At 32.8% G+C, this 13541-nt stretch overlaps 6 protein-coding genes across 8 annotated transcripts; 3 read left to right on the top strand and 3 right to left on the bottom strand.

The window, feature by feature from the left end:
• The first annotated feature begins 994 nt into the window (after positions 1 to 994).
• LOC128875459 (uncharacterized) lies at positions 995 to 2162 on the top strand. The gene is made up of 4 exons (XM_054121057.1): positions 995 to 1190; positions 1389 to 1450; positions 1523 to 1637; positions 1820 to 2162. The coding sequence occupies exons 1-4, from the start codon at positions 1156 to 1158 to the stop codon at positions 1881 to 1883; spliced, it is 276 nt and encodes a 91-aa protein (XP_053977032.1). The 5' UTR covers positions 995 to 1155; the 3' UTR covers positions 1884 to 2162.
• A 22-nt stretch (positions 2163 to 2184) lies between these two features.
• Positions 2185 to 6002, bottom strand: LOC128875448 (protein RFT1 homolog). 2 transcript variants are annotated; one of them, XM_054121039.1, is made up of 9 exons: positions 5620 to 6002; positions 4796 to 4952; positions 4020 to 4222; positions 3752 to 3938; positions 3390 to 3674; positions 3201 to 3332; positions 2996 to 3127; positions 2424 to 2924; positions 2185 to 2346 (listed from the first exon to the last, which is right to left on the bottom strand). In XM_054121039.1, the coding sequence occupies exons 2-9, from the start codon at positions 4853 to 4855 to the stop codon at positions 2188 to 2190; spliced, it is 1659 nt and encodes a 552-aa protein (XP_053977014.1). In that variant the 5' UTR covers positions 4856 to 4952; positions 5620 to 6002; the 3' UTR covers positions 2185 to 2187. The 2 variants fall into 2 exon arrangements, with proteins under 2 accessions (XP_053977014.1, XP_053977013.1); XM_054121038.1 differs by lacking the exon at positions 5620 to 6002 and adding an exon at positions 5047 to 5190.
• Positions 5213 to 7995, top strand: LOC128875455 (S-adenosylmethionine mitochondrial carrier protein-like). 2 transcript variants are annotated; one of them, XM_054121050.1, is made up of 7 exons: positions 5216 to 5690; positions 6466 to 6622; positions 6695 to 6804; positions 7021 to 7261; positions 7350 to 7488; positions 7564 to 7772; positions 7858 to 7995. In XM_054121050.1, the coding sequence occupies exons 1-6, from the start codon at positions 5625 to 5627 to the stop codon at positions 7661 to 7663; spliced, it is 813 nt and encodes a 270-aa protein (XP_053977025.1). In that variant the 5' UTR covers positions 5216 to 5624; the 3' UTR covers positions 7664 to 7772; positions 7858 to 7995. The 2 variants fall into 2 exon arrangements, with proteins under 2 accessions (XP_053977026.1, XP_053977025.1); XM_054121051.1 differs by lacking the exon at positions 7858 to 7995 and having other exon boundaries at positions 5213 to 5690; positions 7575 to 7746.
• Positions 7996 to 8144: 149 nt separating this feature from the next.
• Positions 8145 to 9992, bottom strand: LOC128875458 (ras-related protein Rab-24-like). Its single transcript, XM_054121056.1, has 4 exons — positions 9312 to 9992; positions 8881 to 8969; positions 8532 to 8806; positions 8145 to 8456 (listed from the first exon to the last, which is right to left on the bottom strand). The coding sequence occupies exons 1-4, from the start codon at positions 9423 to 9425 to the stop codon at positions 8335 to 8337; spliced, it is 600 nt and encodes a 199-aa protein (XP_053977031.1). The 5' UTR covers positions 9426 to 9992; the 3' UTR covers positions 8145 to 8334.
• A 148-nt stretch (positions 9993 to 10140) lies between these two features.
• On the bottom strand, positions 10141 to 11730 carry LOC128875453 (phosphoglycerate mutase 2). Its single transcript, XM_054121048.1, has 3 exons — positions 11457 to 11730; positions 10638 to 11135; positions 10141 to 10569 (listed from the first exon to the last, which is right to left on the bottom strand). The coding sequence occupies exons 1-3, from the start codon at positions 11713 to 11715 to the stop codon at positions 10403 to 10405; spliced, it is 924 nt and encodes a 307-aa protein (XP_053977023.1). The 5' UTR covers positions 11716 to 11730; the 3' UTR covers positions 10141 to 10402.
• Positions 11731 to 11995: 265 nt separating this feature from the next.
• On the top strand, positions 11996 to 13508 carry LOC128875454 (uncharacterized). The gene is made up of 4 exons (XM_054121049.1): positions 11996 to 12384; positions 12477 to 12651; positions 12721 to 12994; positions 13068 to 13508. The coding sequence occupies exons 2-4, from the start codon at positions 12506 to 12508 to the stop codon at positions 13503 to 13505; spliced, it is 858 nt and encodes a 285-aa protein (XP_053977024.1). The 5' UTR covers positions 11996 to 12384; positions 12477 to 12505; the 3' UTR covers positions 13506 to 13508.
• The last annotated feature ends 33 nt before the right edge of the window (positions 13509 to 13541 follow it).

Below are 13541 nucleotides of genomic sequence, written 5' to 3'. Positions count from 1 at the left end.
GACTAAAACTGAATATAAACTGTAAAGAATGTAGGATTAAAGTTCGACGAGAAGGATAGACAGGAATAGATTAAGATCCTCTTCGTCTTCTTGCATGCAATTTTCTTGCACAATTTATAACAAAGGTAGTTGAATCGCCTATAGGCGATATTATTATAATGACATAATCTATTTTTATTTATACACGAAGGAATAATTCATAAAATTATCGAGTTAATCTTAATAACAGCGCTTCGTGATATGATCTATTCTTATTTATAAATGAAGGAATAATTAACCCTTATTTGAATACGTGTTTATGTTCAAAGTTCTAACGCGCGTTGTAGAATTTCGAAAGAATCGAGATAATGGATGAAATATTCCATTATAGGTGTTTTACGATAACCTCTGGAATATCTTTGCCGAAATACCTTATCACTATACTCTATGCTAATGAATGGCCTTCTGTACTGCTTATAAGAAACAATAATAACAATACTGTTATGAATATTCATATTTTGCGACTAGATTGTGACATTGTAAATATGAAAATTGAACATAACCCCAAAGAATGTAATAATAAACAAAAAGTACATTTACTGACAATATTGTGTACATTCTTATCATATTATAATTGCACAGTATACAAAATTCATCTCAGCTTTCAATCTTTGAACCTATATATACATCAGTAGCGTAATTAGATATTTTGAAACCCTTGATGAGACAATATAAGAAAACTTCATTATAAAATAGTTATTTTCCTATACCTACTTTTTATTACAGTAAGTTATACTTACAATGTAAATATGTATCTAACAAAATTAATCCTAAACAAGAATCCAAAGTAAACTACTATTGCTTTTGCTTTTTGTTATTTTTTTTTCCATAAGTTCAAGGCTAATCTTACAATTAGTTACAGCCCTGGCATCCTTTGTTCCTAATACTTATTTCTTGCATACCCTGTATATGGTCGATAGGTCGATAGTAAATTCTCGAACACTATATCGAATAATATGATTACCTGTTGCGGCATAGTTCTGATTGGTTTTTATATGTAAACGTAACAAATCCTAATAGTTCGTTTGTGACTATTTGTGACAGATACGTCAAATCGAATTGCTTCCAGTAAATATTTAATTCTTGTCGAAAGTAGTTTATTAACACAAACAAGACATGGAGAAAAACTTAGAAAAAACGCTGGATGACGTGTAAGTTAAATAGAAGAATAGATATTACTCTCGTGGAAGGAGAAGCATATTAATAGTTGTTTACATTATTACTCACAATGTCAACATTTGTATAACATGGTATTTCTGTTAGCATGCATCGGATTCTATTGAAATTTGTATCAGTTGACGAACAATATTGTCATAAAACTGTTAAATGATCACAAATCTTGTTTATAGAAATAATACTGATGGCATAATTGGCTGCGTTTTGGCTGACCATGCAGGATTATGTTTAGGAGGTATTTCTTTTAAACGATATTTCCAATTCAATATAAACATAAAATAACATAATAAAATACAAATATTTTTAGTTAAAGGGAATGCATCTACAGAGAGCGCAGGAATAATTGCAGCTATCGCGGATCAAGTTGCAAAATTGGAGCCCAAACAGTCTGCTCCAATCATATGTCTTCAGAATGATAGCAGGTAACAAGACAAATTTTTATACTTTTATATTTTATATTCTTTGTAATTGGAAGAAAATTGATGCTAAGTTTAAATTATTAACTGAGGAATTTATTAAAACAACATTGAAACTGAACAAGTTTTTTTAAATAGAAGGATGTAGTTAATAATAAATACGAAAAACATTATAAATAACTTTGTAGGATATGCCTTATACAACGTCAAGGTCCTGTTGTAGGTGCAATTTATAAGGATGTCTCTGTGTAAAATAATTTCTGTTACTCGAACTAATAATACTGGTTATATTTAAGCTAAGTCCATTATGTTTAGAACTATCTTGTTAAATATATATATATGTATATACATGTATATACATAAACTCTGAATAAATAATTTTTATGTAACTTCGTTGAGATAAAGGAGCTTACACTTGGTTGATTTGAACTATAACAGTATAGAAAATATGTAATTATTAAATTTTATAAGGTTTACATTAGTTCTGCACTGCAGCACCTTTGTAAATAATTTGTATGTAAATATCAATAAACCATCATCATCAACAAAGTTAAGGTCAGTCGCTTTTCTTGTGTCTATTTCTGCGCTCGTACCACTTGTTTGTACCGAGCCTAATTAGATCGTGATGCTCATAGATCCAAGACACAAGTACAACTATAAACAGTATTACTCCGATAATTAGATGTAAGACTTTATCGTCAGGGAAGAAGTAAGTCTGAAACGTACAAAGTTTAAAATGTTAATCCAACACTTTCCAATAATACTTGGGAAGTTATGGAATGATCCTCTTACATGAGACACATTGGTGACTAAAGCTGCTATAAAAAGAGAAGCGGAAAACATTGGCTTTGGTACTAATCCACGTAATGGACGGTATATCGTATCTTTATATCTTCTGTTGATGAAAATGGTTGAGTGGACAATTCTTAGGCTCATATTTACGCAATTTCCAAGGATGAAACCAACTGGTCCAAACCAAATGGCAAATAAGTACGATGCACCTAAGAATGCGATCGACTCGTAAATCATAATTAAATTGCTTTTGTTTATAGTTGCACTGTCAGCTGTTGCATTCGTGTAACATTCTGTTACTCCATTTATTCCCAACAATAGAATAGCCAAGCAATGCGCTCGCATTAAAAGAGTTGGTAGATGCGAAGTCAACTTTGCACCGCCGTACAACCATAAAAGAGTGCTCGAGTAAGACTGTCCAAACACCAAAACGACCAAACCGATAGACGTGACGGCTGAACATAAATGTGTAAGAACATTTACGCTTTCTTGAATTTTTACCTAAAGCACATATTTTATTAATTACTCCATAATGATGTGTATCGTATTTCTACCTCTCGTCAGCTACTTACAGGATTTTGATCATTAATTGGTTTGTCACGTTTGATCATTTGGGTAAAATAGAAATACCCACTCTCCTCTATTGGACGGAAAATAAATCTTGCTGCTAGAGAACCTAGATTGTTCACAATTTCGTATGTTCCCTTTAGAAACACGAAAACAGTGTTAATTTTTTAAACAAGAAGGATAATTAAATACTTATCTGTAATTAAATACCTGTTCAGTGAATGTTAATACTGGCATTACTGTCATAATTAATCTTTCTCCTTCAGTCAGAATTTGTTTTAAAATTCCTTGTCTAAAGAAACTCCATGTAAGGATAGTCAATTTTTTATCTAAGTACGATTCCTAAAAGATAACTATTTGTACAAGCGCTATATATACGAGATGCGTTTTAATACATACTTTGTTCTCTAGATATCCAGGCAAAAAGTCTTTTACTGTTTCGAATGGAAATTCTCTCACGACGTATTCGTCGCTATTGTCTTTTATCGACATTCTTCTCTTTAACTTACACTTATTCATTTTTTTAATATAATAATGAAAATATGCATAGTGACTAGTAGTATAAAATATTGCCGCGATTAGTTGAGCTGCGCCAAATGCGAATAACGCATTTTCTGGATTGTGAAGTATCAATGGTACAAACGTCATGGTACGAATGGCGATCATGATAGTATCGAGTATAATCTAAAAAAATTAAAAAAATTATTTCTTACAACAGGATAGATAGAATCAATTCAAACAGTTTTAAGTCGAGTTCTTACTTTCAGCCTAACAAACAAAAATGCACTTGCAACCAGTTGTACAATTAAAGATGACAATTCGATAATACAAGATAAAGCAACTGCCCAAACTGCAAATGTGTAATATGGCGGTAATGCTTCAGCTGTTGATAAGATAGAAAGCCAGATATATCCAAAAGTTACAGACATTAGAAAGCAAATAGGAACCCTGTAAAAATATTATAAAGTGTGTTTCAGTGTTATTAAGTGTTATTATATAGTTTAGGATTATTTTGTTTTGAGAACTAACGTCATCCATAATAAATTAACAACTTGGGCCCAATTATGTTCTGCTGTGTTTGTTAAACATGCTTTCATGAATGGTTCTCTGGATAAGAATAGGATCATTGATTCCAGCAGCAGCAGTCTAACATTTATAACTCCCAGAACTGCTTGGCCCACGTGTCGGACAACAAAAGCATTTAAAACAAACGTGACACCTCGACATAGGATCTACAAATAAAATTGTTATAATTACTATATGTTACAATTCCTTGGAGATTTATTATATTGAAGAAATAATTCTTCCAGATTATCAGTAATTAGATATAGTAATTTAAAATATCGATAATATTAGTATTGTTTGCTTTTACAGTAAGTCCTCCAGTTACACAATTTTGGGTTGTATAAAATCATTGATACAGAGTTGCCAAATAAAGTTTCTTTGTTTTTTTTATAATAGAATATGTATAAGATAGTACACCAAATGTATTGTAGGCAGAATCAGAGCAGGGTCAAATTTCACAAGGCTTGCAACTAATACTTTTCGCAAGTAAAAATTATTTGACAGTATCTACATTCCCCTCTCTCTAATAGTGTCAATTATTCTTGAACCATATCTGATCTTTCTTCCTAGAAATACAGTGGATTTATACAATTTAATACGGAAATCTTTAAAATGAATAAATAGCGTAAGTCGAGGATTTGCTGTAAAGGTAAAATAAAGCTTTTCAATGAAACCGAAACGACAGTTCTCGCCATGAAATAATTACGATAGTTCGAACGGTCGTTACGTTGGTAAAATACCTGAAACACAATATTGAAGGAAGCATTTTCCAAGCTGCTTTTCAAAATGGTCTGCGACATTTTTCTGGACGATCGTGCGAAAGTATAAATCTTTCGAGATTCCCGCCCAAAGTGGTGTCAACGAAATTTCGAGGTTATGTGAACACTTTAATGATACCTAAAACATCAATTTGATCATTTTTCGGAAATTTCCTTCGCGCTCCCGACCGACCAGAATACAGCAAATAGAAAAGCCAAGAATTTCCTCATACTGAATCCAACGGCTTTCATGACGTAATTGCGTCGTGATCCCCTATATATATGTAATATATCGCGTCTAGTAATATTCTCTCACGCATCTTCGTCTATTTCTGTGTTTTCGCTAGTGAGAAATTGCCCTAAAAAACAAAAGCCTCTCCTAACCTATAATAAGACAGTGGTTTGTTCGGTTTGGTTCGGTTTCGTAACGTACGAGGTTAGGTTAGGTACGAGCTAGCAGACTACGGTGGACTACGGTTAGCTACGGTATCGACAGTTATAACTGGTTACAACGAAAGTAAACGACGGTTAACTTGTGATGTCGTTACATAATAAATACACGTGCTCGTTGATAACGCGTAGCAATTTCGTTAACGTCTACGAACAATCGTAAAATCTTAAAGCACATATCGCACTTGTACTTCCCATAAATCGTGTTAAACGTTTTGTCAAAAAGCTCTTTACAATGGTTAATCTTTCGAACGATACTTTTTAACTTATTAATTTAGCGACACGTTTAAATCGTTTCATTAGTATGCTTCACAAGTCTTGAAAATGTTAACGCGATAAGAAACTATAACACTAACCAGAAATGTTGCACGACAAGAATTTCGAGGGGAACACAGACACGATAAATGTTATCCTCACATCATCTATCGTAAGTAAACAATTCAAATTTGCGTAATTAGTATAAGATCGATTTGTACGCGTGTTAGTTACTGCTATCACTAATCCACGTGTCAGGTTTTTTTTTCGTTGTCAGTAGATTCGTGAAGATTATTCAGTGATCATTTTCTTACGATTTTATTCAGAATCCGGACTTCGATGTTGAGGTGGAATTTTTTCTACGAGTGTTTATCGCTTGCTTAAAATTATTTCAGGTGGAAATATATCAGTATTGCAAAAATTTTAATGTTAATTGTACATAAGTTCTCGAAAAAAACAGGCGTTTCTTATTCTGTCCTGGATTTTACGAAGATATTTTAAAGTAATTTTAATTTTAGATAATTTCCTCTTAACGTAACGTACGAAAATTATTATGAAAGAAAATTGTCACAAAGAAATAATTTTTTTAGCACCATGTTTTTTCGATATCTTAAGATTACCGACATTTTTACTAACGCAGTAATGTAGCTAATTAAAAAAAAGAATTTAAACGCGTAGATATATGTTGACCTTTACATAACTTTGAATTATCAAATTCACATGTACAGATGTGACAACAAAGCAATTGTACTTAATAATATTAACATTGACTTTATAAGAAAGTTTTCTAAATCGCAAATAAAATTAATATTTCACTTGAACAGACCTTGCGAATCTAGGTACCTCGTCAAAAAATAGTTTTAATCGTACCCCGCAACTTCTAATGCGATTCCTGCGTGAATCATGTTGCAGATGCATATTAAAATATTATTTTCAATTCACGACAGTCAGGTGCCCTCGCAGGAACCGTTTGCGACTTGACATTTTTCCCATTGGATACGCTTAAAACACGCTTGCAAAGCCAGCATGGTTTCATTAAATCTGGCGGTTTTAGACGGTTGTATCGGGGATTGGGTCCTGTGATGGCAGGATCCCCCCCATCCGGTAAATTCCGATTAATCATACTTTTTCCAATCAACAAAAATAATTTCGTACTAATAAGCACATTACTTGCAGCTGCCATATTCTTTATAACTTACGACGGAATCAAAGAAGTTTTACAACCTCACATACCTCAACAGTATCACTCGTTTATACATATGATCGCCGCGTCGTTTGGAGAAATGGTAAAATTTGTTTATATACGCTTAGATCCTAACAAGGATTGTTCACGAAGAAAAAAAATTAGCAGTCCTTCTGAATATCAGGATATTTCATAGTTTTACATTTCTTTCTTTTTCTAAATTTTTTAATTCGAATACAATGAAGGGTTGAAGCTCAATTTTCTAAAAATACGATCTACCAAATTATATCACCAATATGATTTGAGATTCTACTAACAGGTCGCATGCCTTATTCGGGTCCCAGTAGAAGTAGTGAAACAAAGAAAACAAGCGCTTTTACACGATAGACAAAGATTAGCACTAAGAACTTTATACCGTGGCTATGGGAGCACCGTGCTTCGCGATTTACCGTTTGGTTTCGTTCAAATGCCCCTGTGGGAATATTTTAAACTCTGTTGGACACGACAAGCGGGCCGCGAATGTACACCTGTGGAAGGTGCCTTCTGTGGATCAGTATCAGGTAGAAAAAATAAAAATTGCATTTAATGTATAACCTATTTATAAACGCCGCAACGAAATATTTATGTAATCATTGATTTTTTTTGTAGTGGCTATATCCGCAGCTGTGACGACGCCTTTGGACGTTGCAAAAACTAGAATAATGTTGTCGAATACGTCGGCAGATAAAGAGGAAGTAAAAATATCGATAATGTTGAAGGAGGTTTATCGAAGTTGTGGCGTGAGAGGGTATAGACATTGTCAAATTTTGTATTGAAAATTATCATTGTTACGCAAATAATAATTGGTGCCTAACGTCCCCAGGCTTTTTGCAGGCTTTCTTCCAAGAGTGGGCGGCTTTACCATTAGCGGATTCGTATTCTTTGGCGTTTATGAGAAAATTAGGGAAATCCTATCGCCGTAACGTTTTAAAAACTAAATATTGGTGACGGACACGTTTCTCGTCAAACACGTCATATTGCTCAATTAAGCGCACCAGCAAAGCATTTATTTATAGAGATTTATAACAAAAGGTAATGCCACTGTAATAAAAACGAATACAATTGTCTATTTTTTAAAATAATAATACATTGTTCCTTATAATATCTTTTATTATAGCTCTTAAAAGGGACCGCGATTTATCTTGGAATAAATTTTCTTTTACTAAAGAAAGGCACTGGATTAAATATAAGGCAAATTTGAATACTTGCACTTCACATTTTTATCGATGTTAGTAACACCATGTGTTATAACTTAATAAATTTTTGTCCATGACCTAGTCGTGACAAAGGTTGAAAATTACATTTTTAAAAGTGTATTGTCGGATCGTAATACGCTAACTTTATATTTACCACAATTTTTCTCAAAGGTATATGCTTCATAAAAAAAAAAAAGTATGAACAGTATTACAAAAATGTAAAATAAGTATATTTAAAAATAGATCTCAAGGGTAGAAGTTTCCTTTACATGTACGTGCAAGTATGTATCTTGACTAAGTATATTGCACATTGATCTGCATTTACAACATTCACTTACATAGAGCGGTATAATATACGAGAGATAAGAGAACTATAGTAACTTCTAATATCCATTTTGTTACGTAAACGAACAACAATGTGTTTTCTTAGGCTCTTCGATTACATCAATTGTCTCTTTTATACTTTGTACATTCACTGGGTCGGACATAAAGTCTTGTGCAATTTCATTAAACAATTCAGCTAAAAAAATGGACTAATAAATATATACGATTTATAGTATCGATGCAAGTCTAACATGTGTGTGTATATTCTTACCAACATTTTCCCCTGTTTTGCTAGATGTTATGAAGAACTTAGCTTGTATGCCTGTTGTATATGTTTCCACAACATCTATTTCAGGTGATGGAATTGCACCGTGGTCTAAGATATCCTTTTTTGTACCACAAATATATACTTTACAATCCTCTTCAACACTTCTGAGCTCCCTTACCCAGAATTTTGCCCTCTGAAATGTATTTAATTTCGTAATGTCGTAACACACTACAGCAGCTTTTGCTCCACGGTAATATATCCTAGTCATTGCATCATACCTACAAGAATATACATCATTAGCAACAAAATTCAACAATGAGAAATTAAAAGAAACTGAGTTATAAATGCTTACTTTTCGCTGCCTGCAGTGTCCCATATTCCCATAATAAACTTGTTCCCATCGTGTTGTATTTGTTTAGCTGCAAACGCAGCGCCTATAGTCTAAGGAAAGTGGAACTGAGTTAATTTGTTTTACGATGCACCTTCTAGACGATTCTCAGCGCAAATCTTAATAACTTTATTTTAGAATATTCCTTCCATGCCGCGGACTAAGAGAAACAAGACGGCCTAAATTAGTATTATCTCTCGATCGACCCAAGTTTTTACAATTTGCACAAAATTTAATAATATCGACCCTTTCGCATCCCTTACAAAAACTTGATGCAAATTCGTTTCAAATTATTTAGTGTAAAATTTAACAAGAATCATAGGAATTGCTTGATAATGTAAATACCTAAAAAGAGAATCTAGTATGTAATGTATCTTTTTATAAAGTACACTTACATTTTGATAGGAAAGACTCTCATTGAATCTTTCGTTTACGAAACGTTCCACAAGACTTGTCTTCCCTACGGCCGCGTTACCCAGTAACACGACTTTCAAGTCGACCCGTCTCATGCCTAAACAATGTTGACTCCTCCGAAATATAGAATTATTACAGCGAAATAAATACTATCTTTTTCTGTAACATTTAGGTTAGAATTATCTCGATATGTATTCAATCAGGAATGAATCACTGTTTAATCACTGTAAATAAAGTTCAAATGATTGTCGTGTCATTCGATACGAACGACTGTTTGATTAATGATTCAGCATTATCTGGTCAAAAATGGAAAGTCAACCAACAAATCAAGTACCTACACAACGCACTTAATAATTCATTTCTTGTTATAGATGGCGCTTTTATTTGTCACGATTTAAATAAATTATTTATATTACAACACTATTATTCTATAGAAGATAATAATCTAAAAACAAAAATAAATCTGCCGAGGTATTTTTGTAATATCGTTTTCTTACCGAATTTTTTATATTTATGAGTTTGCTTGCTGATATTTAAGTTCGAAAATATATTTTTAGAATTTTCATTTGTCAACACATTTCGATACAATTTTGTATTCTTTTCGAATTATAAAATAGGTTATGTTATATCAATATTTGTTTGCATTAAAGAATGATCAACATGATTTTAATTTTCGCTCACTTCAATTAGTACAACATGCATCAAAACTTACTACATTTTACACTTCAATTTTTGTTACTTACTTCGCTTATTAATAATTAAAATTTGAATATTTTTTGAAAGCATAGGAGGAAAAATAATTAGATTAGATTTATCTTTGTACTTTTATACTTCTTTCATCACACCTTATAATGGTTTTCAATAAATATTTCTCTTAATAAATTACAATGCATTTTAACAGTTACTGAAAAATAATGACTGTATTTGAATCTGTTTCTTTGTTTTATTATAAGCATACAATTGAGTATGCTTTATAACATTGAAATTAACAATAAACGTGAAACTAGAAACTAGTCAATAGTTTTCATATACGCGCACAGATAGAGTTCTCATTTTATAAGCACCTTTGGCTTTACTTAGCTTTTCCTTGTGCGGCAACTGCAGCTATAGCAGCCTTGACAGTTTCTTCGTCGCCTAAGAACTTCATAGACACAACTGGTTTGAAATTTTCGTCTAATTCGTAAACGAATGGAATACCAGTTGGCAGATTCAATCCCATGATATCTTCGTTGCTTATCTCTGAAAAAGGAATGGAGTTAATATACAATTATTTAAAACTTCCTTTCTTTGAAAAAATAACTGCTTACGATCCAGATGCTTGACTATTCCACGCAAGCTGTTTCCATGAGCAGCAATGATAATTCGCTTTCCTTCCTTCAACTGTGGAATAATAGTATTATTCCAATATGGTAAAGTCCTCTCAATCGTCAATTTTAAAGATTCAAATTTAGGAAAATCTTCTTCTTTCAGTTCATTGGCATATCGTGGATCTTTTACTATGGCATCGTAATACTTGTGGTCTCGTTCCATAGGTGGAGGTGGTGTATCAAAGGACCTTCTCCAAATTTGTACTTGCTCTTCTCCGTATTTGGTCGCTGTTTCAGCTTTGTTCAATCCAGTGAGAGCTCCATAATGACGTTCATTCAATCGCCATGTTTTGTGAATGGGAATGTTCTCTTGCCCTATTTCCTTAAGAATTGCTGCCAAAGTGTCATTAGCCCTTGTCAATACTGATGTATGAGCAACATCAAAGACTAAACCATCATTTTTTATTGCCTTTCCTGCAGCTTCTGCTTCTTTTCTGCCTAGAATTGTGATCACATGTTATAGAATATTTATTATGGAATGGAATTCATTAATTCTTTGAATGAATCAAAAATAGAGATGTGTTTTTAAGAAAGAAGGATATGCATCTAACCATGGGCTTGAAGGGATTAAATTCAGAAAAAATAAAGGTTATATCTTGTTATTCTATAAGTGTAAAATTACAGTATTTATTTACTGTTTCATGGACACGATAACGAAATGCATCGATAGATCTTAAAAAGCGTGTTATGATATTTCAATCAGCTCGACCTTTTGCCCTTGAAGCCACTCTCAAGAGTTGCCATCATAAGATCACTCACCTTTTTCAGATAAATTGGCATCGTACCATCCGCAGAATTGGTTCAACTTATTCCATTCGCTCTCTCCATGGCGTACCATAACAATCACGTATTTCGACATTTTTGTTTTAGAACCAAAGTCGCGTAAAAGAGAAACACGATTAACCAGCGCAGATCTGTGCTCAATACTCCGGCACAACTGCTTGATTCGTAAACCCCCACCACCTGTCACACATTTCGATCGTACGAGCACCTTATTTAAAATTTTACACGACCACATTCTGTCGTTCAACGATCTCAGTTACAGATAATTTCTCAACTGTAGAATCAGAAATTAGTATTCATTGAAAAATGGCTCGTTGAGAGCCGTACACAGTTGCAGTTGGAAATCTTAATACTTTATCTCCCTACGTTTTCATTTAGTAAGCAGCGAAATATTTCGCGCCACTGAAGAGAAAGGTTAGTTTTTATTGAACGTCGCAGCGTTCCTAAAACTTCGTTCTCTTTGCAATTACTGGCGAAATGATAGGCTGTAGTGAAACCATGTGACTTGGGTAAAAACTTATCACCTTATCACTTATCTGTTGTTCGTTTTGTGTTTCTTTAATCATTAATCATTAATCATTAATTTTGTGTTTTTTTAATTATACTTACAATTTCGCTTATTGCCTCTTATGCCTCATTTTTTCCATCAACGCGTTTCAAAAGTCCACAAATTACAGTTTGAGAAACACTGACCACTGACGTATATACAAAAACAGTATCAAATAGATAGCATAAAATAGCATTCGATAACAATGCTTAGAAGTACAATTACTACTGACTGTATTTAAAATACAAGTATTACTGACTGTATACAGTTTTACTATGATAATAAAGAATTATGTGATTTTTTAGAAAAGTCGTCTTGTTCGATTATAAATAGACATAACCTTCGTAAATGTCACAAGTATTGAAGTTACTTTTAAATATATTTTTAAACGATGTTATTCAAATAGCAAACATAATCGTGCAGCAATTGTAACATTCAATGATTTGTAGAGGAATCTATTAGTTATTGTTTATGTACGATGGAACATTCGAACAATGAAGGACTTGACAATTCTTCTTCACTGCTAAACAAGGATTTTTTACAAATTTCGTGCAATTGGCAGATCAATAATAAACTGTTTCACGATGCCTTCACCATAGCAGCCTCGTCTCAAAAACTTGAGAAGTAATGAAAATATATCAACATCTCATTTTAAGCATATTCAATAAAAAAGCAATCTGACTTTGATTACAGGATTAATATCGATGATATAGTTTCCTTGGATACATGTATATTATTGCAACCAGTTGAATCCAAAGAACCATGTGTGCTGGATATAAAACTGACTAACCGTCAAAGGATATCTCATATTGCTGTAGTGTCAGAGGCCTACGTGTTAGAGTTTTTCAAAGAATTTGGTGAATATGAAAAAACAGTATTTGCAGAATTCGAGGATGAATTTGAGGATAGCTTTGTTTACATCGCGGAAACTGCAATTATTCCATCTGCTACAGAAGCTAGCATTAAGGTATAAGAATTACACGCAATATAGTTTTAAAAGTTTCAAGAAAAGGTACTCAAAGTAGAATTTTCCATTTCAGTTTACAAAAATAAAGAGCAAAACTTTAGGTATGTGGGTATATGGTATAAAGCTCTACTTAACAGAGCCTGATAACGATTCTACGAGTTTCCCGACTGATATTTTTAATCCTGAAATAATTAAAAATTTCCTTACTAAGCTAAATTTTAATACAAAAGAAAATGATGCTTCCATTGATGTTCAATCGTGTTATAAGAATATCTTGAATTCATCGAAAAATAGAAGTATCGAAGAAAGTACTGAAAATGAGGCGGCGCTCGGTACCAGTACTAAGAACGAGACTGTATCGGATATTACGCAACTTAAGACTTATATTGATAATAAATTCCATGATATGGAAATAAAAGTGATGAAAAGCATCGATGAGATGGAGCAAAGGACCAACCAAAAACTGGATACCATTTTACAAAAATTAGAATCACAATTTAATGCCAAGTGATATTCACTTTATACCATTTAAATGAACTAAGTACAC

Source organism: Hylaeus volcanicus, chromosome 4 (genome assembly GCF_026283585.1).
Source record: "Hylaeus volcanicus isolate JK05 chromosome 4, UHH_iyHylVolc1.0_haploid, whole genome shotgun sequence".
Classification (NCBI taxonomy): Eukaryota; Metazoa; Arthropoda; class Insecta; order Hymenoptera; family Colletidae; genus Hylaeus; species Hylaeus volcanicus.
Note: the sequence above shows the minus strand (reverse complement) of the source record. Positions and strands in the feature narration are given on the sequence as shown.